At 47.4% G+C, this 26,875-nt stretch overlaps 1 protein-coding gene across 2 annotated transcripts in view; it reads left to right on the forward strand.

Moving 5' to 3' along the window:
* The first annotated feature begins 14,321 nt into the window (after window positions 1-14,321).
* FRMD4B (FERM domain containing 4B) overlaps window positions 14,322-26,875 on the forward strand; it is an 83,109-nt gene continuing 70,555 nt past the window's right edge. For both annotated transcript variants that reach the window (XM_086618975.1, XM_086618974.1), the window contains exon 1: window positions 14,322-14,483. In XM_086618975.1, coding sequence (XP_086475101.1) covers window positions 14,322-14,483 — 162 coding nt within the window. The remainder of the gene's footprint in view (window positions 14,484-26,875) is intronic.

Below are 26,875 nucleotides of genomic sequence, written 5' to 3' on the forward strand. Positions count from 1 at the left end.
TTTGGCATTGAAGTTCCAACTTCTGTTTTGTTCTTATTTTGGTCATCAAATATCCCCTTTGAAAATCTTTAGGTGAAAGTCTCAAATCCTACGAAACCACTTTCTTTTCTTTTTTCTTTCCAAGCCAGGGCAGGAGCAAACACATGATTTAAACACCTCCTGTGCCGAGCTGGCCTTCAGCATAGGCAGCAACAGGCTGAACCAGTTTGCTCATTGCTTTCGTCTCCTCACAGGCGTTCTCTTGTCCCGGGAGCCCTGGGAGGTGCTTGGCCTCTTCTCCCAGTGCTGCAGGAATTACCCTGCCTCCAGCCACCAGCTCGGGTGCCGCGGTGTGTGGCCAGCAGCCTTTGGCCGGTGGCAGCCTCACAGAGGCTTTGCAGAAGACCCCAGCTGAGGTTGAGGGACTGAGCGGAGCATCTGGATACAGAGTTAAGGAGAGGTTTTTATGGCGTGTGGCAGAGGGTGAGGTGTGCAAGCAGCTTTCACCTCCAGAAGGTACCTTTCTGCTGAGTCTCAGGTGAGTTGTTTGAGTTGACAAGTTGAGTTGCTTGAGCCTGGTAGACTGTTACTGCCTGTAGAGTTGGGGGTGCGTGTTCCAGCGGTTGGTGGAGGTGCTCCCGGGAGCTCAGATCAGAAGTGACTGACCATGAAAAGTATTCAGAAGCTTCTCTGTGTTACTTTGCCAGTGGCAGACCTGCTGCTGGTGCTGGGCTGGCTTATGGGTCAGGCGTTCATTTGGATGTGATGTCTACCATGGGTGTCACGGGGATGCTTCCCTGCCTTGGCCCAGGCACTGGAGCCTGTGTCGAGAACCTTCCAGGCTGAAAGTATTGGCTACTGCAGCAGCAGCCAGCACCACTCTGGGCTGCGGTGGGTCCTTGCTGAGCACAAAGCCTCAACAGCTGCTCTGCAGGCAGAAGAGCAGGAATTTGGGGCGAGTCAGGGGTGTGGGTTTTGCTGCGTTGCCTGCCAGGTCTGTCCTTTGGCAACAGCTCTGTGCCCGGAAGCGGCAGGATGGGGCAGCCCATCCTCAGCTGAGTGCTTGCAGGGCTCTGCACCCCTATCAGTGGGCCTGGGCACCCACCAGAACCCCCCGGGGGGATGGTCACCTTCGGGGTCCGCTCTGTACTGAGCTCCCTGGTGCTTTGGTTACTGTTTGAGATCTGCTTGAAACACAGACACAAGGAGCTGGAAACTGCCTGGTTAATGGCTGAGACTCATGTGTGTGTAAGTGTGCGAATTTGTGTACAATTCCCTTTAATTTCAACCTAAAGATGTGGAAATGTTGGCTGCTTTTCTCCTTCCCCTTTCTCTATGATTATGGAAAAGCTCATAGCAATCCTTGGAATATTTAGAAAGGAAATTGCTGATATAAACGTGCTCTGGCATAAGGCACAAACAGCTGGAAAATGTGCTATCTCCTGCAGTATTTTAAGGATGTGGAGCATCATCAAGGGCTATTCAGTAGAGCTGGCACTGTGAGCTTGTCCTGTGTGCCAGAAAACAAATGATCTGTCCCCACTTTTCAGTAGGGTGTATCCCAAATGTGCAGAGGGCAGGTGACGGATCCCTTTCTCTGATGACAGACGTTCTGCTCATCAGCTCAGCCATACCCCGAAAGGGATATGCAGGTAAATCCCTGCTCCGGTAGCTGGCAGCGAGCATATTGAGAAACAGATGGTGCTGTGCTACAATTTTTACCTGCTGTAAGACCAACACATAATTTGGCAATACAGAAACATGAATTGTATTCCAGTGGCTACTGTGTTCTTGTGGGATTTTTTTATTTGATTTAACAGTCAGCAGGAGAAAGAGGTAAAGACTATTATATGTAATTCTCTTTTCTTTTTTTTTTCACTCTCAGAGGATTTGGAAATGCAGCATCCACTAGATTTGTTTTTGAATCCCTGAATTTATTTTCCCCTTGCTGTTTTCCTAGGAATGGTTGTGTGCCGTGATGTCTGCTAAAGGAGCTCGCTGTCTGTGCAGATGGGGCAGATGCCCCATGTCCTGCCAAGGCCAGTTAGTGGATGGGGAGGGACAGTCCCCTCTCTGTGCTCCTAATAGAATCACAGAATCAGATGTTACTGTCTAGAGGCAGACCATGGTACACTGGAACTCCTTTTCAGCCTACAGCTGTGCTTTCTCTGCCCTCCAAGGCCCCAGTCCTGGAGTTTCCCCCCTCTGAAGCTACTGCCTGTCTCCTGACAGTTCCTCCAATCCTTTTTCCTCACTGTGGCCCAAATATCCTTGTTTGCCTCTCTGAAGGATGAGAAATATCTTTAGGATGTAGAGGGCAAGAGGTACACAGCAACCTCAGCTTTTGGTGGATGCTGGAGATGGGGCAGGAACTGGTGGGCCACCTGATATTCCATAGTCCACAGTGTCTTGTACTGAGAGGGACAGGTGTATGTAAGGAGAAGGAAGTTTGGCCCCTTTGTTCCTCCTGTGGCTTTTCAGGACTTGAGAAACAGGTATATGGGACAAGAGGTAATGAAGCTAGGTATAGCAGGGCTCAGTCAGCAGCAGCTGATGTAGGACTGGAGGAAGAGGAGGACCAGGTGCTCTAGTTTCTCTGGGCTTGATGTCCCCTGTCCCCTTCCCTTCCAACCACGTGTGCAGGATGGGAGCAGGGCTCCTGGGAAGCATCCTCCAGGAGCACCCGGGCAGGACAGCATGACCTGCTGAAACAGACGGGCAAAGGGCTTTTTGTGCTGTGGTTTTGCCCATTAACTCGAATGAGAATAGCAGCTACTTTTTTTAAATGTCAATTTGATCTTCTGACCTCAGAAAAGGCCTAGTATGAGCACTCCAGCTCTGTTTCCAAGCATCCTCTTCCTGCTCCAAATGGCTTCCTTTCCCTGGCTAAGCTCTCATCATGTCCTCTCCAAGGAGGATGGGAATACGCATTATAATTTTGCAGTCTTGGCAAATGAGGAATCACACCCATGAAAACAAATACCCGTTAATTAGGACCATGAAATGCTGATTGAATCACTGCTCTGATAATGGCAAGGGCAGTGTGCGAGTCTGCTTTATATCCCGAGGAGGGGTGGAACCACAAAAAGCAATGAGAATTTTTTTTAGGAAACCATTTCAGCCACTTCTATCCATCTATTTAAAAATTTCTCTGCCAGCAGGTACTACTCAGTTACTGTGGTGTTTTCATTTGAAGTATGTGGGGGAGACTGAAGTTATTGCCTAGGATAATTGTTAACAAATGCTGAATTTTAATTTGTGCCCGTTATAGCAGGAATAACTCTTTTAAGCTTATGGATGGTCTCGGATTAACCCCCTCCTTGGGGAGTTTATGTTGTTGCAGTACAGCCAGAAGAGAGATGAGGAAACTGGGGAGCCTGGCTGGGGTGAAGCCCCGCTCTCAGCGTGTCTGCTCCGCTTCTCTCTCTGCCACGGTGACCACGGAAGGGAGTTAAACAGAACAAAACTCTGGATACAAACTGTATTTAAAAGCCTTTTCTATTTTGCTGAAGATGAGTTTTAATAGCTCATGCTCTCAACAGCCCTGTGGTAAAGTCCACTGTCCCTTTCTGCCATCACCCCTCCCCTCTTATTCTCCCCAGTAAGCTACAAACCAAGTGACTCTGCTTGGTGTCATAGTGGGCTGGGGTAAACCACCCCCGTGCACCCTTATCACCTTCTATGTACATCCTCCCCAACCCAAGAAGGACACGGAGCTGCTGGAGCGAGTCCAGAGGAGGCCACGAAGACAATCTGAAGGCTGGAGCCCCTCTCCTATGAAGACAGGCTGAGAGAGTTGGGGCTGTTCAGCCTGGAGAAGAGAAGGCTCCAGGGTGATCTTATTGCAGCCTTCTAGTACCTAAAGGGAGCTACAGGAAAGCTGGAGAGGGGCTTTTTACAAGGGCGTGTAGTGATAGGACAAGGGGCAATGGATTTAAACTAAAAGAAGGGAGATTTAGATTAGATATAAGGAAGAAATTCTTCCCTCTGAAGGTGATGAGGCACTGGAAGAGGTTGCCCACAGAAGTTGTGGATGCCCCATCCCTGGAATTGTTCAAGGCCAGGTTGGATGAGGCTTTGGGCAACCTGGTGTAGGGGAGGGTTTCCCTGCCCATGGCAGGGGGGTTAGAACTACATGATCTTTGAGGTCCCTTCCAACCCAAACCTTTCTGTGATTTTTTTATATCCCAGGGTGAGGGGCTGCACAGCTTTACCTGATGGATCCAGCCACAGCTGTGGTGGCAGATGCGATGGGACTGCTGGGACTGTGCCACCCATGTCTGGTGGGGGACCATGAGAAAGGAGTGAAACATGGGGAAACCTTGCCTGGCAGGGACAAGGCTCTGTGTCCAGCACCTGCACCCTGCTTTCTGGAGGGGTGAGGTCCTGCTTTCCTCCTGCCTTGAACAGGCTGACTCAGCAGCTGGGACCACAGATGCTTCAGCCACTCCTCCATCCCCTCCGCCTTTCCTTCCCAGTTTCCTTTCTCATTGTTTGCCTTTGAGTTTCCTGATGTCCCTGCTCCCACCCTGGGGGCATCTGATAAAGCGTCAGGCCTTTATCTTGGTGCTTTCTTAAAAAGGGAGGGAAAATCAGACTGAAACTCCTTGCCTTTGTTCTTGGAGGGGCTCTGCCCAGCTTGAACATGGAAAATGTGTTGTCTTTACTCAGCCCATCTTTCTTGGCGAGAGGAACTTTGAATTTCTGTAGCATCAGTGCAGATTTCTTCTCCAAATACTGAAAGCTTCAGGGTAAATGAAGGTGGTGACTGGGGAGGACTGACCTGTGTGGTGGCTCCAGAAGGCACATCATGAAGTATGAGAGAGAGTTATGTTTCAGGTTTTCTATGCTGATATATATCTTGTGGGCCCCAGCTACGTGGGTGATTGATTCCTGACCCGACCATGTTCCTGTATTCCCAGGACTGGGTTGAAAATAAATTCTTTCAAAATAATTTTTTTCATTTTGATATAAAATAAATAACTTAGGATGACTTGCAAATTGGATGGATTGCAAAATGCCTGCTGAGGCAAGGAGAGAACTGAGCGATGGCAGGAGGAGCTGCGGGACGTGGTGGTGAAGAGTCGCCGTTGGAGGTCGGTGTGTTGGTGGGGCAGCGCGTGGAGCTCTCGCGGCATGCCTGGCCTCGCTGCCAGCCTATTGAGGGCCTCTGGAGTCTTTCCATTGATTTCAATGGGCTTTGGATCAAGCCCATGGCATGCTGCTTGTTTATTTTGGAGGCCTTTTGAGGATATAAGCGCCCTTTCAGGGCTGCTCTTTTTCCGTCTCCTGTGGTTCAGTTGCTCCTTGTGCACCGTGGCCTCGTGCTGTTGGATGTGCACCTATTCTCTGAACAGCCTGCAGCTCGTGTGCTTTGGAAAGCTTGCTTTAGTCCTGCTCGTAGCAACGTTCAGTGCCCCGTATAAGCGATGTGATCCCTCTGCAGGAAAACACCACGAGCTGCTTGACTTGTTTCCTTTTCTGTGGTCAAATGCTCAGCAACAAGGCTCACCTTCAAGAAATGCTTGCACCAGAACTCCTCTGCTCTAACAGTGAAACATACTGATCTGCCTCCTTTCGAATTCTAGATGGTTATTCCTCATTTATTTGTCCAGAGCTGGCAAAGGTGCACTGTACAGGTACTTGGTTAGTAAAATGAGGCACTAATTGCTGTAGCAAGAGATGATACATTGTGAAATTACCGTGATTTTTGCTTGCTAGCTTGAGAAGCACAGTTGCAGCAGGCCTGCGTTCTCAGAAGACATCACTGTAGCACTGAGAGTGCTGGCAACTTATCATATAGATTTACAGCACTGATTTCTTTCTGCTTCTTCGATTTACTGGTGCTGTCTTTCCACTGCTTTGTGATTCTCCCTCTGCAAAAGTTGCCTGGGAAGATGCACTGCTCTGGCTTGAAGGGCTCTGAACCCAATGCACCCACGGCAGGTGGTACAAGACCTGTTGACTTCAGGTTGAGCTGGATCAAGACCAAAATAAAAATGACAGGAAGACTGTTCTCTTAACTTGAGCATGCCAGAGCTTGGGGCTGGATGCTGGTGGTCTGGCCTGGGGGAGATGAGGCAAGTGCTGTGGTCCTGGGAAACCATCAGCTGCCTGTGACCTTGCTGCTGCCCTCTGCTAGCCAGCGACAATGGGGTTGAGGCTCGGTTACCTTAAATGTCATCTTTAAATCAAACAGAAAATTAAAATCAAACAGATTTTGATGAAAAGCTTATATTGGTATTGGTGCTTTGGTGTGCCAAATACTGAACAGACATGGAAATGAATCCTGCTCTGCTGGGTTTATGGTCTGAAACACGAAGGCAGGGAGAAAAAGCATAAAGGCGTCCAAGATGGTCTCTTTGTTCATGTTTAATAGGATGTAATAATCTAAACTGTCATTTGAGCATGTGCACGGGGAAGGACAAGTCCTCTCCTGGGTGTGCACCTTTCCTGGGCTAGGCATGACCCATAAAGTCTAATCAAGGGCAGAGCATTGCTCTGAGTCATGATTTTTCTGGAGGCTACAGCATCCCTGGGTTACTCATCCTGAGAGAATGAATGCACTGAGGATATAATTATAATAGTTAGACATCATTTATTCTCACTCTTTAAAAGATTCTTGTCAGGAGACGGATAGGTTTGGGTTGTTATCTTTGACTTCGTGGCCATATATATCATGCAAAATGCTGCAACTTTACTATCTCATTTATGCTGCCTCTTACAGTGTTGTAGATCTCTGCCCAGTATTTAGGTTACACAGTAATTCTGCCCCATTTGCCATAGATTAACGAGGCTATAAAATAATCATAAAGCTGGGGCAGCCCTGGATTTTCACGCTCCTCACGTATTTATATCTACCATGAAATACTTCATCCAAAAGTAATTACCTGATTTCTTCAGGCTCACTTTAATACTCCTTGCAGACTCAAAATGCAGGAGACACTGCCTTGTTTTTGGCCAGGACAACAGCAGAGTGATGCCAGTATCCATCATGAACTGGTGCCTAAGGGAAGCCAAGCAGGTTTGGTAGCTGTCGGGGAGTGCGGTGCCCATCCAAGTGAACGGTTGGCAGAGCTGGGAAAGAAACTCTTCTGCTGATGAGGCTGTGGGAAGCACTGGACAAACTGGTGGCACTAGACGTGTTGCCCTGCCAGCCCCTCGGTTCTCCAAGCTTTGAACCTGCCACTTCTCTGATAAGACCCCGAAGCATCTCATGGCTTCGGTAAGGTGATGGACAGGAAGAGTGATATCCATTAGTAAATGCAAACCACAGAGGTGTGTGGTGTGTTGCTCCAAGCTGCTGGGAAGCTGCTGCAACAGGTCTAGGTGGGAGGTGGAGGGAGCTGTGCTGACCCACCTGAACATTTGGGCATGAGGTGGAAACTTTGTCAGAATGGCGTGTCAGTGCACAGAAGCTATTATAATTTTGCCTCCAAAACAAGGATGCTAAAGGTATTTTGTGCATTTTGTTGCTCCCCTACCAGTTTGGGGGAGGTAGAGGTATGCGACCACTGGGACTGCGGGGGTAGAGGGGAAAATATACAGTTTTGTCCCTTCCTATCACTTATTTTTGTGGCATATGTCAGCTATCTGTCCCTTTGCTCTGCGGGGTCTCAATCCGTCTTCTGCAGAGGCTCCTTGTCTCTTTTTGGGCTTGGGGACCATCTCCATGGGCTGATTATCAGGAGAGGAGGCATGTGCACAATTTGCACGTGAGCAAGAGCGACCTGCTGCAGGGATGGGGATTAGGAAGGCAAATGGGCAGCTTGGGGAGAAATGGCTCCTCCTGCCACAATTTCCATAGGCAGCCATGGCCTCTCCTCTACCCCATCGCTTCCCACAAGTCCTCCCAACAAATGCGGAGGTAGGGGGGTGCCTCCCTTTCACCAGGACCTGGAAGTGGGCTGGCACAGTGTCCATCACTTCTTCCAGCAGCACTGTCACTGCCCGGTCACAGCACGGCTCTGGGCCAAGCCCTCGCTGGGCTTTCTCAGTAGCTCTGAGGATGTCCCAGGCTTCCACCCTGTGCTTGTCTGCTCTCTCGTTTCCTCCAGATGTGACTTGGGAGTAGCACTGAGCACAGGATGATTTCCCACGTCACCGGTGGTGACTCTTGCCTCCTGATGAAGCTTTCCTGGAGAAGGAAGCGCTTCCCGCAAAGCAGAGAAGAGGAGGATGGCTCTCCAGGCTCCTTCCCCATCCTGGAGCAGAGGACAGTGTTGCATTAATCCCGCAGACATCCTGACCCGCTGTAGCGTCCCTGGGGCAGGTCTCCATGCCTGGAGAGCTGCAGACAGTGGTGCTGGTGACTGGGTAGACAACAACCTTCTTGCAGATCCCCAGCCCGCTCAGCTTGCCATCGCCCGTGCTGCTGAGAAAGATGCATAAAGATGCAGTTTGTCTGAAAGCATTCACAGACTGTGTGTGTGATAGAAACAAATCCTCTTTCAGCTGGAGATCAATTTTTTTCTCATGTTTTTTCATCCTTCTTTCCCCAGAAGCCTGGTGAGGTGTTTCCCCTTATTACATCTTTTCTGTGCAGACTGACTTTACGAGGCTGTAGACTTCTACTGACTTAGAAATGTGTTCGTATAAAAATTTAAATACAATTAGCATATAGGTATATGTTACAGTGACACGCGTTAGAAGTCATGCTCCCTGCTGCCAAACTGCACGTAGACTTCTTGAACTACATCCTCACCTGATTATATGCATATGGACATAGGAGGTTTCACTGAAGCCGGTAGAGCTGTGCCCAAATTACACCCTGGATGCACCGGCTGTAAGGTACTGGAGGAGCTGGATCTGTGTTGTAAAAACTGGGTGACTTGTTCCGACGGCGATAGCGTGGTAAGATGATAAACCCTGACTTGTGAAACTGGAGCATATGCTACTTGTTTTGAACCTGACCTGATTTTGTAGTTCTAGGCATAGTGGGGAGGAAGGTTCACTGTTCGAGGGATCAGACTGCAAGCTGTTTAATCATTTATCAAGTTAAAAGGCAATGACACTTCGTTTCTGATGTGAAGTGCTAATTAGTTTACTATGGGATACGGACTGCAGGAAATTCATGTTTCTAGCACAGTAGCTGTTCATCTTTAAAAATGTGTTTATTTGTCACAGCATTACGTTTATATCATTAGTGCAATATATGTATAGCCTGAGCTCTTGGAGAGGAACTAAGAAGGTGGTACCTCATGTAGAAATATGTAAAGCTGCTGTTAAAGGAGCTTCTTAGAGGCTGTGCCTCACCCAGAGAGGAGAGCACGAGGTACCAAAGCCTCCCTCTGCACCTGAGGATTGTTTTGGGTGTAGTTGTGGCTTTCAGCTACATCAGTCACTTGACTTAGTGTGTTCAGTGGACAAAAGCTGGGAATCAAAATTGCTGGGGAGGGGTCCAAATACCTATATCGGATGATGATGTTAGCCTTAAAGGAGGGTAGTATGGACTCTTCGTGCAGGTTTCATTTGCTTTCTAAACTAAGGTTTGATAACGTGAATGGTGGTAGATAAATCTTCGTGGAACTGTAGACGTAATTCTGAGAGGTCTCTAAAATTTGGGCTAATATAAAAGATTAAAGTAGGTTAGTTAGGAATATCTTGTGATTATTTTTTTAACAATCTCAAAGAAAAAAATTTGTTTGCAAACACCTTTTACTAGAAGTCGAATCTTGCTTTGAAAGATCAGGTCAGGTTGGATTCCAGACTTTCTCTATGCACTGGTGCTGCTTTTTAAGCATCTTATGTACTGAGAGGTTACAACATGAAAGAGAGGATGCCCAATGACTGTATTTCACTTTATCTTTATTAAGTTGATAATTAAGGGACAGAGTGTAGCAAAAATGATTTTTTGAAAAGTCACTTCATCTTTATTTGGGGTTAATTGCATTAATGCTCACAGCTTGACAGGCTTGTTTCATGAGAGGAATTTAAAAAAAAAGTCAGAGGGATATGCAGCTTCACCATTGTCTGAGAAAGTCCTAATTCTCAAGTAATCCTGTTCATGCTCATGAAAACTCCTATAAATCAGCACCTTTGGGTGTTTTAAAATGTATTTTTAAAAGCAGTGTAATCATGTGCTTATGGCTTGTAACTGGAGCAAAACGGAGAAAACTTTGAAAATTAAACATAGGGATTTGTGCAGAAAGGAGAAATGTGTCTGGATGTAGCAGGATGAAGCAGGACTGCAGCTGGTTTCTGGTGGGAATTCAGTAGTCAATGTGATGCCATAGCCCTTTGAGCCCTAGCATGGATCTCAACGATGCTTATCATTGCCCTGAGGCCATCCCAGGCTATCAGGGCTTGAGGGTTTGAACCCGGGGAGTTGAGGTAACAGCAGGTTTCAAAATAGTGATGTGAAACATCACCATGAAGCAGAACTGTTTCTCATCACCTCCTGAGAGCTGTCTGTGGTTTTTCGGTCTTTGCTGAACTTCTCTGCTTGCTCTACAGAATATTATGAATTTTGATTGCAATCATGTGTAGTCAATATGAGGACAAATTATGAATTTAAGTGTGTGTTACAGCACCAGTTAGGACAGACATCTGTGAGCCCATATAATTAGGCATTTTGTGTATCTGCACAATAACTCACCTTTTACTGTTGAAGGTTCAGAGACCAAAAATTATCAAAGCTTCAATTTCTTTACCTGTCACTAGGGACTTTTTGTGTCTGCCTTTTTTCTTCTATGTCTAATAAAATGTTGTATACTGCTTTGTAGATATAAGGGAAGATTGATGCTCTTGTGTGGTCTCACAGGTAGAGAAATTCTCTATTCATGTGAACTTCATATGAGCTACTTTGAAAAGAAAAGCAGCAATTCAGCTAAGCCTTGTTGCGTTCATTTTGGCACAGAAGATAACATGCAAGGAAGCCTGAGAATCCACTTGGGATCATCTTTTCCTATTATGTTGGTAGCAAACCTTTGTTCTCTTTTTAATATTCGTGATTCTGGAACTATGATCGATAATGTAAGGAAAAGCATGAATCTGCCACACATCAAGTTTTCTGCCTTCTTTTTAAGTGATGTTCACCTCAGATTCCTGTTGTGTAGGCTTGTTCCTTACCAGAAATGAATGTTGTGTTGTTCATATGACTGTATATCAAATAGATTTGTGGTACTTTGAAAGTGGTACATACATTTACAAAGACTTTTTCTGAGATGTGTGTCTTCCCCTGCTTCCTCACAGAGTAGAGATCTGGATACTACAACCTTTGGAAACCATCTGAGTATCCTACTGACTTTCTCTTGCTGAATTTTGTGATCTCTGTTCTGACTCTAAGGAGCCTGGATATTATTTAGGTATTTCAAATTAACCCACTTGCAATCAGATTATGAAAGTAGAAGTCAATGAAAGACTGAGATTGATTTGAATGGGTAATTCATCAGCTGCATGTTAAACCACCAAAATTATTCTAAATTGCATTTTGCTGCTCTTTGCATCATAAACTTTCTTTGCTCTTTTTTGTTCTATGGGTGTTCAATGCTATGTCCTAGGTTCAAGGGGAACGCTGCACTATGGTGTAATTACTGCCTCGTACTTGGGTCAGCTGGGAAGGTGAAGTCCAGATGGCACTTGCTTCTTATTTCTTTTATCACTTACTTCATCTGCAGAAGGGAAGGCAAGATGTGTGAAGCTTTCAGTTATGAGACTGGGCTTGAAGTCCGTATACCTTACCATGTAGTAAGAGTGGGGAGAAGGTTCTTGCCTTGCTCTAGCCTGCATGTGGAGCTATGACTTTACTATAACAACATAAAGCCTGCACAAGGTAATGGAAATATTGATGGATAAAGCGGTTGGGAGTGCTGAGGAAGGAGGGCCTGAACTCATGGCTCTGGGTTCTGAAATGGAGCCACCCGAGGCCATCGCTCGGGCACACTGTAACTTGCAAAGCATAAAGAGTAACTGCAAAACGTGCAAGTTCTTATGTAAAGATACTGAGGATTGTAGACCAACTTAAAAAAAAAAATTCTCTTGTGCTGTGTTTAAACGATAAAATCCTCATCCTTAATTTTTCCATTCTATTAGGTAATAAGGAAAACAGAAAGGCACTTGAAGGCAGCAGGCACAGCAGAAGAATTTAAACTTTTCATAGTGAGTTGGTTGGATTTTCCTGGCGCAGGACGAGGCCGTTCCCTGTGCTGTTTCTTTAACTACAAAGCTCCTTTTCTTCTAGAAATGGAAATTGAAAATTGGATTTTCTTTTTATCTCTGTGTTTAAATTTGGATATGACTTGACTATAATGCACAGATGCCATTGGAGATTTCCGTGGCTGGTTTCTCTCCAAGGCAGTGTTATCTGAGGGAATGGCAATTACCTGCTGCTGAGCCGGGCACTGATACTGGCTTAGGTTATTGGAATAACTTTCTTTATACTTGTCACCACACACTCCCAGTGAAAAATGGAATCTTTTTCCAGTTTGAACATTCATGTTGATGTTAAAGTCCTCTAAACACAGAACAGTGATGATGGGCTACGTTTGAGGAGGATGAAGACTTCCTTGTGACCACAGGCTCTAAGGCCACATTTTATCTCATTGAAAGGAGAGTTAAAACTCTTGGGGTAGGTATCTGGATGCTGGATTTCAATTAGAGAGCCTGAATCTTTACTTGCCTCTTGGTATAACAAGCTGTATCTCTCTCTGCACCGGCTCACTTCCTAACAGTGTCTAATAATGTTTTGAAATATTGTTGTCATTGTTTTCCCCACGTGAAAGAAAGCAAGTCTTGGAGAGATTTAAACTCCCTGGTGGGAGCATAGCCAGTAGATAGCACCAAGAGGAGCAGAGCTGCTCTTTTTCGTTATGTGTAAGAGGAAAAAGTGTGATGCTTGGAGACACACAGGTCCAAAGCCTGTCTGAAACAAGCAGTCATCTATCTACAGAGTTACTTCACCCCAACTCCGACACAGGAGCTGACTGCGTGAGCATAGCTTCTTGCAATATGAAGAAGGCTGGTGAATATGGAACGAAATGGGTTTTGTGAATAGTTGTGCTGTGCTATGAGCAGGCAGGGTGTCTTCCTCCCATGAAGAGCACTTGGGACAGCACTGCTGTAACTCTGGTGTAGAGGTTGTTGACAGACAATGCCCTTGGGGAAGCAGCACCAGCAACACTGGGATTTGGCTCTTCTGTGCAGCCTTTATGCAAGCTGTTCCTGCCCCCTTTTTATTCGTTTTATTGCACAAGAGGGCTTACTTTTGCAGAGAGGCTGGTCTTGCTGATTGTTTTAGCCAAAAATCTGCTCCTTGAGTAGTTCCTTCAGCAAGGTGCTGATGGTGGCATGTGGGGCCTCTCTGAACCTTCTGTCCTAAAAAGCTTAGGAAATGTCAAATCCTCTGAGGGGTCTTAAAGATTAATTTCCCTTTGACTTCTACCATCCCTTAGCTTTTAACAGGAAAGAGCTCACAAATGAAAGGTGCAGCTTTGCCAGCATTAACAGTTTGAGGCAGAAGGGCAGGACGCTGCTTAATTTTATACTATCGAGGCAAGGCTGGAGTCTCTTCTGGGCTATTACTTCAGTGTTTATTTGTTGTGGGCTGTTTGCGAAGAGCAGCTTTGCTTTTCTCACGCAGTGGAGAAATGGAGTTGGTTTAAGAGTAGAGCAAAACCATCTCTTTAGCAGGTGTTGAGCGTTTAACGCAACAACCAAGGGGGTGGTATGGAGCAGAGAGGTGGCTCCGTGCCCTCGGGATCTGCTGCGGTCTGAGCTGGAAGAGAAGTTTGTGCATCTATTTCTACAGGACCTATTCTGATCCTTTTTATTGCTGAACTCTCTGACTCCTGAAGGTGCTTTAAAAAAAAAAAGTAGGATTGAGCACGGGATCAGCCGGGAGAAAACGATGACAGCTCAGTTCCCAGCAGGGCAGATAAGGAGGTGCCGGAGGCAGGTCGTGCCGTGCCGCGGGCACAGCCCGAGCGCGGCGGCGGTTTAACGGGGCGGGCGGTTTCCTTCTCCCGCGGGGGCGTGCGTGGGGGGGATGGCTGTCAGGGCGCGTGGCGAAAGGGTTAAACTTGAATTGGAAAACATCGTGGTGGCTCCTGGAGCTTAACAGAGATTTCTCTAAGCCGCTAAAGGCGAACGGAGCTGCCGGTGGGGCTGAGCTGCGGCAGCCGCTGGCTCGGCTTCAGGCGCCGGCGGCCGGGGCACGGCTGGGAACCTGCCCAGGAAGCGCCGTGAAAGGGGAGTTTGTTTTAAGGCTCGAGCCTGGCTCTGCGCAACACCTCTGCCCGCCGCCCGCCCGCCCTATAAAGCCGCGCTGCCGGCATGCCAGGCGTCTGAGCCAGGGAGCGAGACGGGCAGCGGGAGCCCGCCGGGACGCGGGTTTGGTTTCGCTGATGGCTTCGGTGTTCATGTGCGGGGTGGAGGATCTGCTCTTCAGCGGCAGCCGCTTCGTCTGGACGGTGACGGTGGCCGCGCTGAGGAGGTGGTACGCTGCCCGGTTGCGGGCATGCCGGCAAGCCCTGCGAGCGTGGTGCGGCCTCCGGGAGGTCTACCAGGTAAAAAAACACCATCCTCTTCCATAATGGCATCAGGTTTTTGTTTGAAAAAGCGTCGTGGTGCCTGGCGGACACGTGCTCACTCACCTGTCGGATTCCTCCGAGCGCGGAGCCCTGCCATGGAGGGGCTCGCCCGAGCCTCAGCTGGTGCCCAGTGCTGCTTGCGAACAGCCAGCGCTGCGCATCTGTCTTGAGTTCAGGGTTTGGGGGAGATATTTTCTATGTTACACGTTTTATCAGCCAGTTTAGATAAAAGCGTTCCGGCAGCCCCTGGGACCCTCTTTTGCTGCTGTCACCAGCCTTATTCTTGGGATCTGGGAGATCCCGGAGCTCAGCTCTCAGCCTGCGCTGCCATCCGGCACTCGGAGCACGATGCTGCCAGGGGAGAGACTGGCTGCAGCTTTTTCTGCTGTTTGTGTTCGTGTCGCTGAATAGTGGCAGACTGTAACGTGATAGTGCTTTGCTTTGCGGAGGGGTTGCTGTTTGGGGGGGCTGCAATGAGTCCTGAGACAACAATTGGGAGGCTTGCCTTCCTGCAGGCAAAAAATACTCGCAGTTACTGTGGTATCCAGTGTCAGTTAGGGTGGTGTCACTCTTTTTTGGAGTCTGTTTTTGCTGGCAGTTATTTATTTTTGTGTGTCTGCATTTATTTTTTTGCCTGACGTGTAAACTTGTGATGTGTGCCTGGTCACAGTGTCACTGTGCGTGTTTGCTAGATTATGTCGAATATTTCAAAGCTGCTTCTCCCCTTTCCCAAGTGTGTTGCAATACAGAGAATGACACAACTCGCAGCAAACAGCTCTCCAGAACCATCAGGGTGTAACTTCCATGGGAAAGTCATGGTAAAAGGACATCTGTGCCTATTTAATCCCAAATGGATCTGTTGCTATTTAGCTTTAAGGTATGCCCAGGAGCAGGAGAACAGCTTTATGGTGATAGAAGTGCTTCCAACTGCTCGAATGCGTCTTGGCGTCTTGTACAGATGATGGATGTAAAACTTTGTGATATGACACCTGTGTCACTCGAGGAATATGGATTATGTGTAGTTGGGGAGTGCAGGAGTACAGGCATCGTTGCTCCCCATTTGCCCACCTTTACTGACCTGAAATAATGTGAGATGCAGCCCTGGCTCCCTTCTTTCTCTATAAATAAAATCCAACTACACCTGTACTGTATGGGTGTCCCCCTGGACTGCCTTCGCTCCCTGCTGCATCCCCATGGAGACAAACCCCATCCCACCAGGGCTGGAATAATGGCTCAGTAAGGACCTGCTCTGACAGCAGCTGTATTCAGTCTGTTCAGCTGCAATTCTCTGAGGGTTGGCTCGAAGTGAAAAGAGATTTTTACTTTTTTTTTCCCCCCAAAACAAAGCGTGACTGTATCTCTGTCCAGACTTACTGTGTCCTGGTGACTGGTGAATTAATCTGTCTTGTCTTCTTTGAGAAGCATCGCTGACTTGTGCCTATGTCCTAGAATGAGAATGTGAAAATGGGTAAAAAGAGGAGAGTGGTCTTTCTGTCATTCTTCCAGACAGCACTTGAGGCAGGGGGTGGACAAGGAGTGCCCCTTCCCCACTCCCCTCTTGTCACAGCCAGGAGAGCACAGCTGGACTGCTGGAGACACACAATGACCTGTTGCTCCATGGTCACTGCTCTGAGAGTCATCCCCAGGAGGTGAAACCAGGCGGGAACAAGGTGATTCTCCTGTTTTAATATCAGGAACTTCCTAGTGGTGATTTGGAGTATATGAAAGGGAGATGGCTGAAAGAACGCCCTGCAGCTCTTCCTTGTTGAGTTGCATAACACATTGCTCTTTGTGCTGAAGTCTTGGCTCTTTGCTGTTAAAACCACTGGCAGTGTCCTGGCTGAGTCTGGTGGGTGCCGGACTAAGCACACAGCATTAAATGTCTCTGGTCTGTTTGGATATTGGAGACATGTAAGAGGTTGAATCAAATATTATTTCTCTTTTCCATTTTTTTAAAACTATGGGAACATCTAGAGACAGTAGCTGAATGGCCCCTGCATACAGAGATGTACTCTGAGCCATGCCATGTTAATACTTGTTCACCTCGGGCTGAGTGGAGCAGTACAGGAGCAAAACACGCAGTGCAGATGCCTCCAGGGGCTTGTTCCTCTGAGGAGGTGGATGTTGCAGTGTCTGTGGGACTGGGCTCTAATCTTGGACATGAGATTCTGTGTCCCATCATTACCATAGATCCTGCATTATCTTGGGCAAATTGTCTTCCTTCTCTGTGCCCTTGTTCTTTGTAAAATGGCTATAATGACACTCTTCTGTCTGCCAGGGATGCTATTTATCTTCTCAAATTTTTGCTAGAAGTCCTCTAATTAGTGCAGCCACATGAAAGCATATTTTTGCCTTGTGTTCTTACTAATATCGACACCTGGAGAGGTGCTTAACAAAGTCCTTTCCCACCTTGGCTTCATCAAGAACATTGATATTTCTGTAGCTCCTTCACATTCATGTTCCAGGTATGAAAAAATACCACGGGTTGTATATAAAGGCTCTTTAGTCATAACTTACACTTTTGCCCTCTCTGAGGACTCATGGGCTGTTCATGGTGTAAGAAATCAGGAAACAAGTCAGAACTTTGTCACTGAGCTACATGCATGGGACAAGGAGGGAAGGGTGAGGTGACAGGCACTTGGGCTGCTGGTCAGCCCTGGAGGCTTCAATTCACTTTGATCCATATTTGGTGTTCACATTGTTTTGTGAATCGGGTTTTGGGTGAGTTGGACAATGCTAGTAGGTCTCTTTTTAATCATCAGTACGTTATTGTGGTGGAAGGAAAGCTTAACTTTGGGCTGCTAAGTTTGTTATTGTGGTGGTGGAGTTTTCTGGTTGGTCTTTCTTTTTTTAAATATAAAATGGTTGCTAGCGGCATGGGTGACTTGAGCTTGAGTCCCAGCACAGAGAAGCCACTAACACCCTCATGCTGCCACACAGGGCTGTCACCTCTGTCTTTTGAGGTCAGCAGGCGCAGGGATTGTCACGCGGGCAGAGCTGGCTGGCCAGGGAAGGCTGAAATCCTCTCTGCCACTGTAAAGCCTTTACCTGCCGTAGCAGCTTTAAGTAGGGAAAAGAAAAAGCACCAAAACAAAAAACAAGAAACCAGCCTTTGTCAGTCACCTTCTCTTAAGCCTCCTTGTTTCTATCATGTGTGTGCACAAAACACCTTCCAAGGTCTTACTGGCTGTTGTTTCACCCAGCCCAGCAAGCCAAGCTCAGGTGCTTCTCTAAGCTGGTCTCTGCTCCAGGGTTCTTGCCATCATCTGTCTCATCTGCCAAAGGAGAAGAGATGTCCTGATTGCCCATAGCCTATTCATCTGGAGGAGTTTGTGAGCTGAAGTGCTGGCAAGGTGTCCCTTTCACTCTGAAATAACTTCTGCACCCATGTGAGGGGAGGAGGGTTGTACAGTATGGGAATTTATCCTTGCTGTGAGCACTTGGGTTGTATGCCAGGGAACATTGTCTTGTCCATGGCAAAGCACATCTGAAAGCCTGTCCTAGAAAAACCAGAGACTCACAGAGAAAGCTGATGGAAGAGCTGGCGCAGATCTTCTTCCAAACTGCAGCAAGTCAATACAAGCTATTGAGGCTATTAAGGCTTGGAAAAAATCCTAGGTGAGAATTCGGAATAGATGCCTTCATGCAGGGGTTACCCGTTTCCTAACAAGGGAAGGGAGCGAGGGCTGTATTTTGTTGTGGAGATCTGGCATGTAGAGCCCTGGCCTGTCAGCTGGGCTTTGGGGATCTTCCCAGAGCCCCCTCACCGATGCCCACAACGGGACAGCGTGGCACTTCTGAGTGTCTTGACACTTCTTCCAAAATAAAGCTTTTGATGGGGCTGTCCACATGCTGGTTTTATAGGCCACCTGTCCTAGATTTAATTATAGAGCAGTAAAACAGAAAGCGAAACTTTTTTAGATAAGTGAGGTTAATAAGCAGCAGCAAAGCCAAAAGCTTTCAGGATCAACATCTGTCCTGGGTTTAGTTACTTGTGTTACCACCAGCCTGACTTTCACTGGGACTTCAGCACTACTGTATTCTGGTGCATGTCTTGCTCTGAGGTATGAATACCAATTTTTCCCTATAAATCCCACGGCACAGTCATTCCTCATTGGCCCTTATGCTTTAAGCATGAAAGAAATGTTGTGCCAAAGTCTATTTGATAATGCAACCAATTTTGTAAATTACAAACTGGTCAAGTGAATGCTGAGTGTCAGGGTTAAAAGGCATGTCAGTGCATCTGCTCAAGGCAAGCTGGAAAAGAGAAACCAGGCAAACTGTCCCCAAACTCCTTGCAGGATATGACAACACATTCTGAATTAATATCTACTGGATGTGAAACTGGGTATGGGAGCATCTCTGCGATTAAGTTACCCAGTTACGCCGGTAATTGGCTGACAATCTCTGGTGTAGAAGTGTAAATGGAATTCATGTGACTTTTTGGACAAAGTGCTTTTTAACCTCTGAAAGGTCATTTCCTTTGTGTGAAGTGAAAAAGAATGTTGCTGATGAAGCACAATAAATAAGCTTTGTACATGTGTCTGTCCCATACGTACCTGGGGTGGAGGAGCGAGAGAGGAAGCGGTTGACTTCTGTTTCCTATGGTGCTAACGTAGTTGGTTTGGATAGTGAGGACCATGTTTCCTCTGCTACCACACCTTAACTTTTCAGTATAAAAAATGCTGACAACAAACTGGAGATGCTTTTTTTTTTCCCCCCCTTAACTTATCACAATGATAAGTGGTGCTGAAGCAATGAGGGTGAGCACAAAGGGGGAGTGCTGTCCAGACAGACCCCAGGAGCGATGTTTGGAGGAAGCATCTCACATGTCCTTATGGGTCAAGGATTTCCAAAGGGAGCTTGAAGACATTTTTCAAGGACACTGAATACGTGCCCCTTCAAAGATTTAAACTTGGGGATTACTGGTTGCTCTGAAAAAGCTTTGCTCTGACTGCTTTTATCCAGCTGTTTTTCTTTTTGAAGGGATCTGATCTAATGCTGTGACACTGCTCGTACATCATGTACAGAGCTTTGGCTCTGCTTGAAACCCCTGTCACGTCCAAACAGCACACGGAGGCTTTCCCCCTGGTTGGGGCTTTGGGGGAGCCCCTTGGAGAGCTGTGAACAGGACTGGCTCTGGGCACTGCCTCCCGACAGCTTAGAGTTAAACTTGGCTTTATGTGCTTCCAACAGCAGCTTTCCAAAGTTCTCTGCCAGACATATTTCCATTTGAGCTCATGATATAGCGTTTTCTGTTTGAGAGAGTTTATTCAAACAAAAATACGATTTTTGAACGGCTCCTCCCTCTTCCCTAGCAGACAAACTTCACAACCAGACTGTGAACTTCATCTCATTTCCTTCAGGGTGTTGCGGTGCCAGCTTCAAACAGTGCCTTCTATTCACTGCCCGCTTTGGCCTGTATAAATATTTTTTTTTTTCTTCGATCTGACGCAGTTCACAAAATACGTTAGATTTCGAATGTCGCTGGCGCCGCTTTTCAGAACCAGGCTCCTGAACAAAGGTGTCGCTGCGTGAACTTGCCTGGATAAATCTCCATCTTGGTCCTGTGCAGAGAGGCTGGCCAGCTTGCTCTGACTGGACAAGACACTTATGAAAAGGCAAATTAAAAGTGTTTCAGGCACATGCTGGTTTTTCCGTACTTCATTTTTTTTTGTTCTTCTGAGTGTTTAGCTTTCTGTCACTCCTTTTGCTAGCACTGTCACTGCAGTTCTTTGCAATCTCGGATGGACTGTTGGTGTACTTAAAATAACACTGTGCTATCTTTGTCTCTGCATTTTCTAACAATCAGGCCACCCTTGTACAGTCTGCGTTGCTCTTAAAACCTCTGAGTCATAATTAGTGGTTAGTAATTCTACTAATCTGTACAGATGGAGGCCAGTTCATTCTCAGACACTGCAAAGAGGATAAAGCTATCAGTGCTGGAATATATTAGCTTAAATACCCTCCCACACACAAATACACATATATGCTTTTCCTTGCTCATTGGTCTGTCATTCATTTAAACATGTATCAACTCTGGGTGTTGGGAAAGGAGAGATGAGGAGAATAAGGGTCATCAAAATGCTGAGAATAGCCTGAATGTGCTGTTGGTTAAGCCATTAAAAGCCATCACTGACAAGCCAAGCAACGTTAGGTTTAAGACTGTGATGTTTCCATGGTTGTTTTTTCCAACTGCCATAGAATATGTTGTGTCCTGGTGATGGGTGTCCCGGTGCTGGGTGCCCCCGGTGTTCATCTTCCTGCTCACCATCGGGTGCAAATGTGCAGTGCCAGCAGAGCTGGGAGTGGTGGTGGAGAAGTTACTGCAGACAGCACTAATACCATGTGGCCACTGCTAATTATGGGCTGTTTTCTGAGCACCCTGGTTTTACCTTTTGTTGGTTCGGTGGTTTCTAGGTAGGGCGATGTGGGCTGGGCAGAGGGTGTATGGTGTGGAGAAGACCATGCTTGTTGGTCTCTTGTGCAGGCAGGTTACTGGCTTGTGCATGGGTGAGGAAGGTGAAGGACTGGAGGATGAGAGTGAAGAAGCTGGAAGAGCAGGAGAGGGCAGCGCAAGAATTATGTAGCACAAAAAGCACAGGCTATGTAAGCAAGAAAAAAGAGGAGAGACCAGGGAATAAAAAAAAAAATTATTCTCACCCCATCCAGGTGTATGTCAAAGCCCCCAGTACTCCAAACTGAGCATGAACTTGCAAGAAAGTGTGGGGAAACAAACATGTAGGGGGGAAAAAAAGGCAGCAGAAGTGCAATAGAGGAAAATTGAGGTTGTAGATAGGGGAAAAAAAAAAAAAAAGAGAAGAACAATCTCTCTGGAAAGGTGAGTGCCCTAGGCAGAGAGGTCCCCATCATGGTGAATGCAGAGGTGTTTGGCTGGCACTGGACTGGACACGTCTGGCTGCCACAGTTGTTTTGGGAGCGCGAGTATGTTCATGTAGATGAAGCCCATGGGGAATCTGGCCGGGCAGGTGCACTTAGCAGGCGTGCAAGGTGGTGTTTGCTAAGCCGTAGCGAAAGTGGGAGTGAGTAATTCCTCTCTAATGTGAAGCACGTTGCATCTGTTCACCTTGTTCAGAGAGGCTGGGGTGTGCTGCGATTGCCGTAGGGTTACGTGCCCTTTGGCGAGGAGCCACAGCACTGCCATCCCCAAACCCCAGCTCGGAGCTCTTCTGGTGGCCTCTGAGCTACAGAGGCTTCTGCCTGCTCAACTCTTGCTGCTCCAACAGCTTCCCACTGCTGGAACCTCTTCAGATACACTGTATTTCTTTTAAACTCTGATTTTTCTTGTTTAGAAAAATCATCTGTGGCCCAGAGTACAGCTGAATTACACAGCTCAAATCTGTGTGTGTTTGGAAGCCCCGGATCCTCCAAGGAGCTGAGCTCTTCCCCTCCTCCAGCTATTCCTGTCCCTGTGGTTATCCCAGCAGGGCAGAAACTGGCACCACCCAGGTAACCTTCACGTCATTTCTCTAAGGAAAAATGACTCACTGTCTATTTTCCATCTTATTTTGGGGCTTTGGAGTCTGTGTTTTGGAGACAAATGCAAGTTCATTGCTCTGAAATACTTTCCCCAAACTGTCTCAGCTGCCACCCCTTAGGTTGCTGGTGCAGCCTGGACCAGCCAGCTGGGCCTGACCTGGCATCCTCCTGCCCTACGTGGAGCCAGCTTATGATGGTTTCATGAAACCTCTTATATTGAGCATTGTGTGGAGAGCTTTTGTAGTCTCGTAACTATGAGAATGTTGGCTTTTATGAAGTAACTTTGGGAAAAAAACAACCACTCTTTGTCTGCAGCTATTTAAAAGGTGGATATTTGATCAAAGCTAGTTCCTCTGCATTAAACAAGGAGGGTGAGACACCTCTGGCACCTCGACACATCCCAGGTGTCTGTGGTAGCTGGGGTGGGTTGCCCTCTGGAGGTGTCTGGATTGATGGTAATTGACAGAGGTAGCCCTGGGCGAGGGGAGCAGGGCTGCCTCACACTGATTGATCCTGTGGACCAGGCAACCCTGCCTCTCTTCCCAGCAGTGTCAATAAGGCTCTGGCTTTACATGGTACTCAACAGCTTAATGGAGCCCGTTGTTGTCCTCAAATGGTTGTTACATGGAGCTTCTGTGAGGGCGTTTATCTGGACCAAGAGGACTTGGTACCTTTAAGAAGTGGGAACTGTGCTTCTCTGATCGGGTGTTGCTTTCAAAAGTTTGACCCTGAGGTTTTTGCTTCCTATTCTGATAAAAGCAAGTTAGTTGGTTCCAGGTGTTGAACTGAACTTTTTTATTAAAATAGATCCATGGATTATAAAAACTAGGGTGGAAGAGTTTTTGTGGTTTGTCCTCTTTGTGCACAGTGGCCGCTTAGTTGGGAGCATAAATAACCAAAGGAGAGCATCCAGCTGAAGGGAAAGATCGTTCTTGCTCCCAGGTGAGGTTCCCTTGGTGTCTGTCTAGAGCTCCTCCCTGCTCTGGTAGAATTTTGAGATGTTCCCCCTGGCCTGTATTCTCCAGCCCATGTTGGATGCTGTGGTCCTGAGCTGTGTTGTTCCCCTGGCATCCCTTCCTACTGTAAGTTATGCAGCCAGAGGATGTGAGTCAGTGGTGTGATTTAAAAGCTGGAGTACCCACACTCACCTCACATAAAAGGAGATTAATAATGCTGAGCTGTGTTTGTGAAGGAGGAACAGGATTACATTTTAGATGTTGAAGTAACTGCATGTGTAGATTTGAGATCTTGTGCCTCTCGTGTACTTGCCTGGAGGTCAATCCTGCGAAGGAAGCAGCAGGTAGACGATTTACTCCTGCACCTCTATGAGCAGCAAATTGCATTCCTGGAGACCACCCCTGACCCCAGAACAAATTCAGATTGACAGCCAAGGGTGTCCCAGTTCCCTCCCCGATGTGCTGTAGCCCACATCGGAGGCTTTCCTTTGGAAAGGAGCTGGGGAAATCCAGTGAAACGCTGTCCCCAGGCAACCTGTCACAGCAGGGGACCACGAGATGTGAGCATGTGAGATGAGGGCAGGTGTGATGAGAGGACAAGCTCTGGTTATCGTCATTCACCCATACGCCTTCCGATGGGCAGACGAGCCTCCCTGCTGCCGGTGGGGGCTAAGCCCCTGCTCCCAGGAGTCAAAAGTGGAGATTTGAAGTTTTAGGAGGAGACTCAAAGTTTTAGCGCTGTGCCAAGTTTTAGCATAAAGGCCCCTTCTGTCCCCTGGGTGGGGAGGAAGAGCCGGAGGGGACGATGGCAGCTCCCAGCAAGCACAGAGCTGTTGGCATGGGGGTCCTCAGCCAGCTGCCGCAGTGCAGGGGGGCTGGCAGGGACCTGTGGTCCCACGGCGAGGTGTCCCACTGCCCCGGGGCTGGCACCTCGTGCTGTGCCTTCGGTTGGTAACTGCTGAGTTTTGACTTGATTTTGTTTCATAATAAAGGGGTTAATATTACAAAGGGGGAAAAAAAAAATAATTGTAGTGCTTTCCCAGCTTGCCTCCATTTTTAACAATCACGTTTCAACCTCTCGTGTCCCCTGACTCACGCTGGAAAGGCTTTTGTTTCTGAATCTGTAATCAGAGCAACAAATGCGAAGGTCACTTCCTCGAGATTATATGGCAACGGAAGAAGTCCGGGACCGTGTCTCCCTTCTTCCCCCAGCTCGAATGTACAGAAAACGTGAAGGCTTAGTACATGCACGTTGTTGAGTCCTTCGTGGGTTGCTCCAGTCCTTTTAGACGAGCAAGGCGTGTGACTTGGAGGTAAGAGGCTATATTTGAATTTCTGGTGCTTAACAGCGACAGATGATGGTTTTTAGTGCTGTTACGTTGCGTCCCCGACTCAAACACCATGCAGACCTGGGAGCTGTGAGCGCAGGAGAGCGGGCAGCCAGAAAGCAGCACGGAGCAAAGTGCATTTGCTTTGGGATACTTTGGAAGTGCAGGCTGAAACCTTTTTGCTTTGCTCTTTTCTTTGTCCTGAAAGATCAGCCCCTAAAAGTTTTTCTGCATCTTTTTGCACTCCGTTATGGAGATAAGGGGCTGTTTGTTTACTGCCAGCATTTACAGCTGCTTTTTCCTGCCTTTGTTGTAAGTGCTGCTTTAGGAAAGTGCTGAATCCAGGCTTGACTGTGGTAACTTTGCTGGAGAGCAGGTCTGTAACTTCTGATTACAAAGAAAACACTTTTTCAGAGATTACCCTTATAGGCTGCTCAGAGATATGATTTAAGCCAGACAAAGCACAGATTCATAAGTCCTGAGAAAAGGCGGTCAGTGCCTGGTACAGTAGCTCCTTTCAGCATGGAACTATTAAATGTCTCATCAGTAAAGGCCCCCACCCCTCTTGCCCAAAAAAATAACCGCCATGAAGAGGTTGGCACTGGAGATGCAGCAGTGCACATGGAGCTCGTTAACGGCTGTTGAGAAAGAGCCTTTGATCTGAAGTGCTTGTTTTGCTTTAAAAGTGGAGTGTGGAGCAATCCAAGTCTGTCAACCCCCCTTCTCCCATCCCCGAGTGCCTGGCAAGGTGCTGGTGGCTGGGTAGGCTGGCTCCTCGCTGCAGAAATGCTGCTCAGTGCTCGCTGCAGCCGATGCTCACTATTTTGCCTTCCCAAGAGCTCAGGATTTCCTTGGTTTATTTGCTCACTCTTTGCATTTTTTATAAGAGTTACAGAAGTTAAAGGCAATTCAGATGAACATCTGATATAGCCCTTTTTTTTAAATTATTTTTCATTGCCTGCTTACCTAATGTCTGTTCAAGGCTGGCGTCTGTGTTTCCCGAGGGGCTGCTGCCAAGCATGAGAGCAGCTGGAAAAGTCCAGGGGGAGGATGGGGGATGAGCTGGGTGCAAGGACCCCGATGGGGTGGGAGGGGAAGAGATGCAAGATGCCCTTGGAGGATGTGGTGCTGCCTGGAGAGGATGGCAGATGTTTGGTCAAGGCTTGCTCTGTCACCTGCCTCAGGTGCCTTCCCCCAAAAACCCAACCCAGGGGTGAGCAGGGTGGTGGTGGAGAAGATGGAGGAGAAGCTGTCAAAGGGACGGGGAGAGCTTCACGGCTGGGGAGAGGCAAAGAGGCATCAAGGGCATGGTGTGGGTCTATGGAGATGGGAAACCCCCCACTAAGGGGATATTTTTTAGTCTTCTGTATCTATTCCCGTAACAGGGAAAGGTGAGTTTGTTTCATGCGGGTCAGGGATGGCTTCTGGTGTGGGGTAAAACAAGAAAAATTACCAGAAGCTCTGTAGGAGTATTCCTGAGAGATATTTACTGAGATTCATGTTGTAGAGACTTCAGCAAAGAAGTAAGAGTTTAACTGATTTGCCTCCAACCTGCTGGTTGAGGAGCGAAGGTCCGAGCAGGCTGCCGGAGGGCAGGTGTCCAGTCCTGCCCCATGGTGGGTACTGCTCCTTCAAGGGCAGAAGATGCTGCTGTCTCCACGCAGTGCTCTTTCCGGGGCCAACACTGCCTTTTCTCCATTCGGTAGAGTCAGGAAAGCTCTCTGATCCCACAGGATCTTTTTTTTCCCCTCAGTTCCCAGGAGATCGCACTGGAACAAAACATCACCACGGGCTTGCACGCGGTAATGACCCGCCTGCAGTGCCTCAGTGCTGTTGGTGATAAGTATGTCTCCACCAGACGCTGATTTATTAGCTGTGCTCAGCCAAGGAAAGCAGCTGTTGGATGAAGTATTTCATTGACTTGATATTTGTGGCAGATTTGCGCTGATAGTTTCCTATTAATTTTCCTGATTTTTAGGATTAGCTGTAGAGTTGCCTGTCTGTTCTTTTCTTGCTGTTTTTTTAAATACGTTGCAAAGCGGTCGGACTGGTAACATCAGCACCCGTGGAATGACGTGACCTGTTTGAGAAACATTTTGAGTATGAGACACCTTTATTTAATATAAGGAGAATACTGGTGCAACACGAGGGCTGTTCCTTCAAGAAGAAGGCTAACCTCTTCCCCTCCATCAGAGGGACTCGGCATCTGTTTGTGGGGAGGAGAGGGGTTAGTTTCTTTATATTGTACATTCCCAGTACAGACCAAGCAGCAGCAACTCTCCTGTTTTTTTTGCTCTTGGCAAAGGGCTTTATCTCCTGGCTGGGATACTGTATTCATCATTTTGAGGAAGACTGAATTAATTTGTTCCTGGGATTTTCATTTATTGCTGTTCTTCAGTTTCATTTTTTTTTATTGCAGTGTGCTCATGGTTATTTGGACATTGTGTTTGAGCCTTCGGGGAGAGGGGGATGAGATTGAGCCCCATGACCACTTCCAGTGAGTGGGATCTTTCTAATGACCACAAAAGGCTGTTCCTGTTGTCCTGTATGAATCAGCAAACCATCAGCAAAGGGAAAGAGTCCC

This window comes from Tauraco erythrolophus, chromosome 12 (genome assembly GCF_009769465.1).
Source record: "Tauraco erythrolophus isolate bTauEry1 chromosome 12, bTauEry1.pri, whole genome shotgun sequence".
In the NCBI taxonomy this organism is placed as follows: Eukaryota; Metazoa; Chordata; class Aves; order Musophagiformes; family Musophagidae; genus Tauraco; species Tauraco erythrolophus.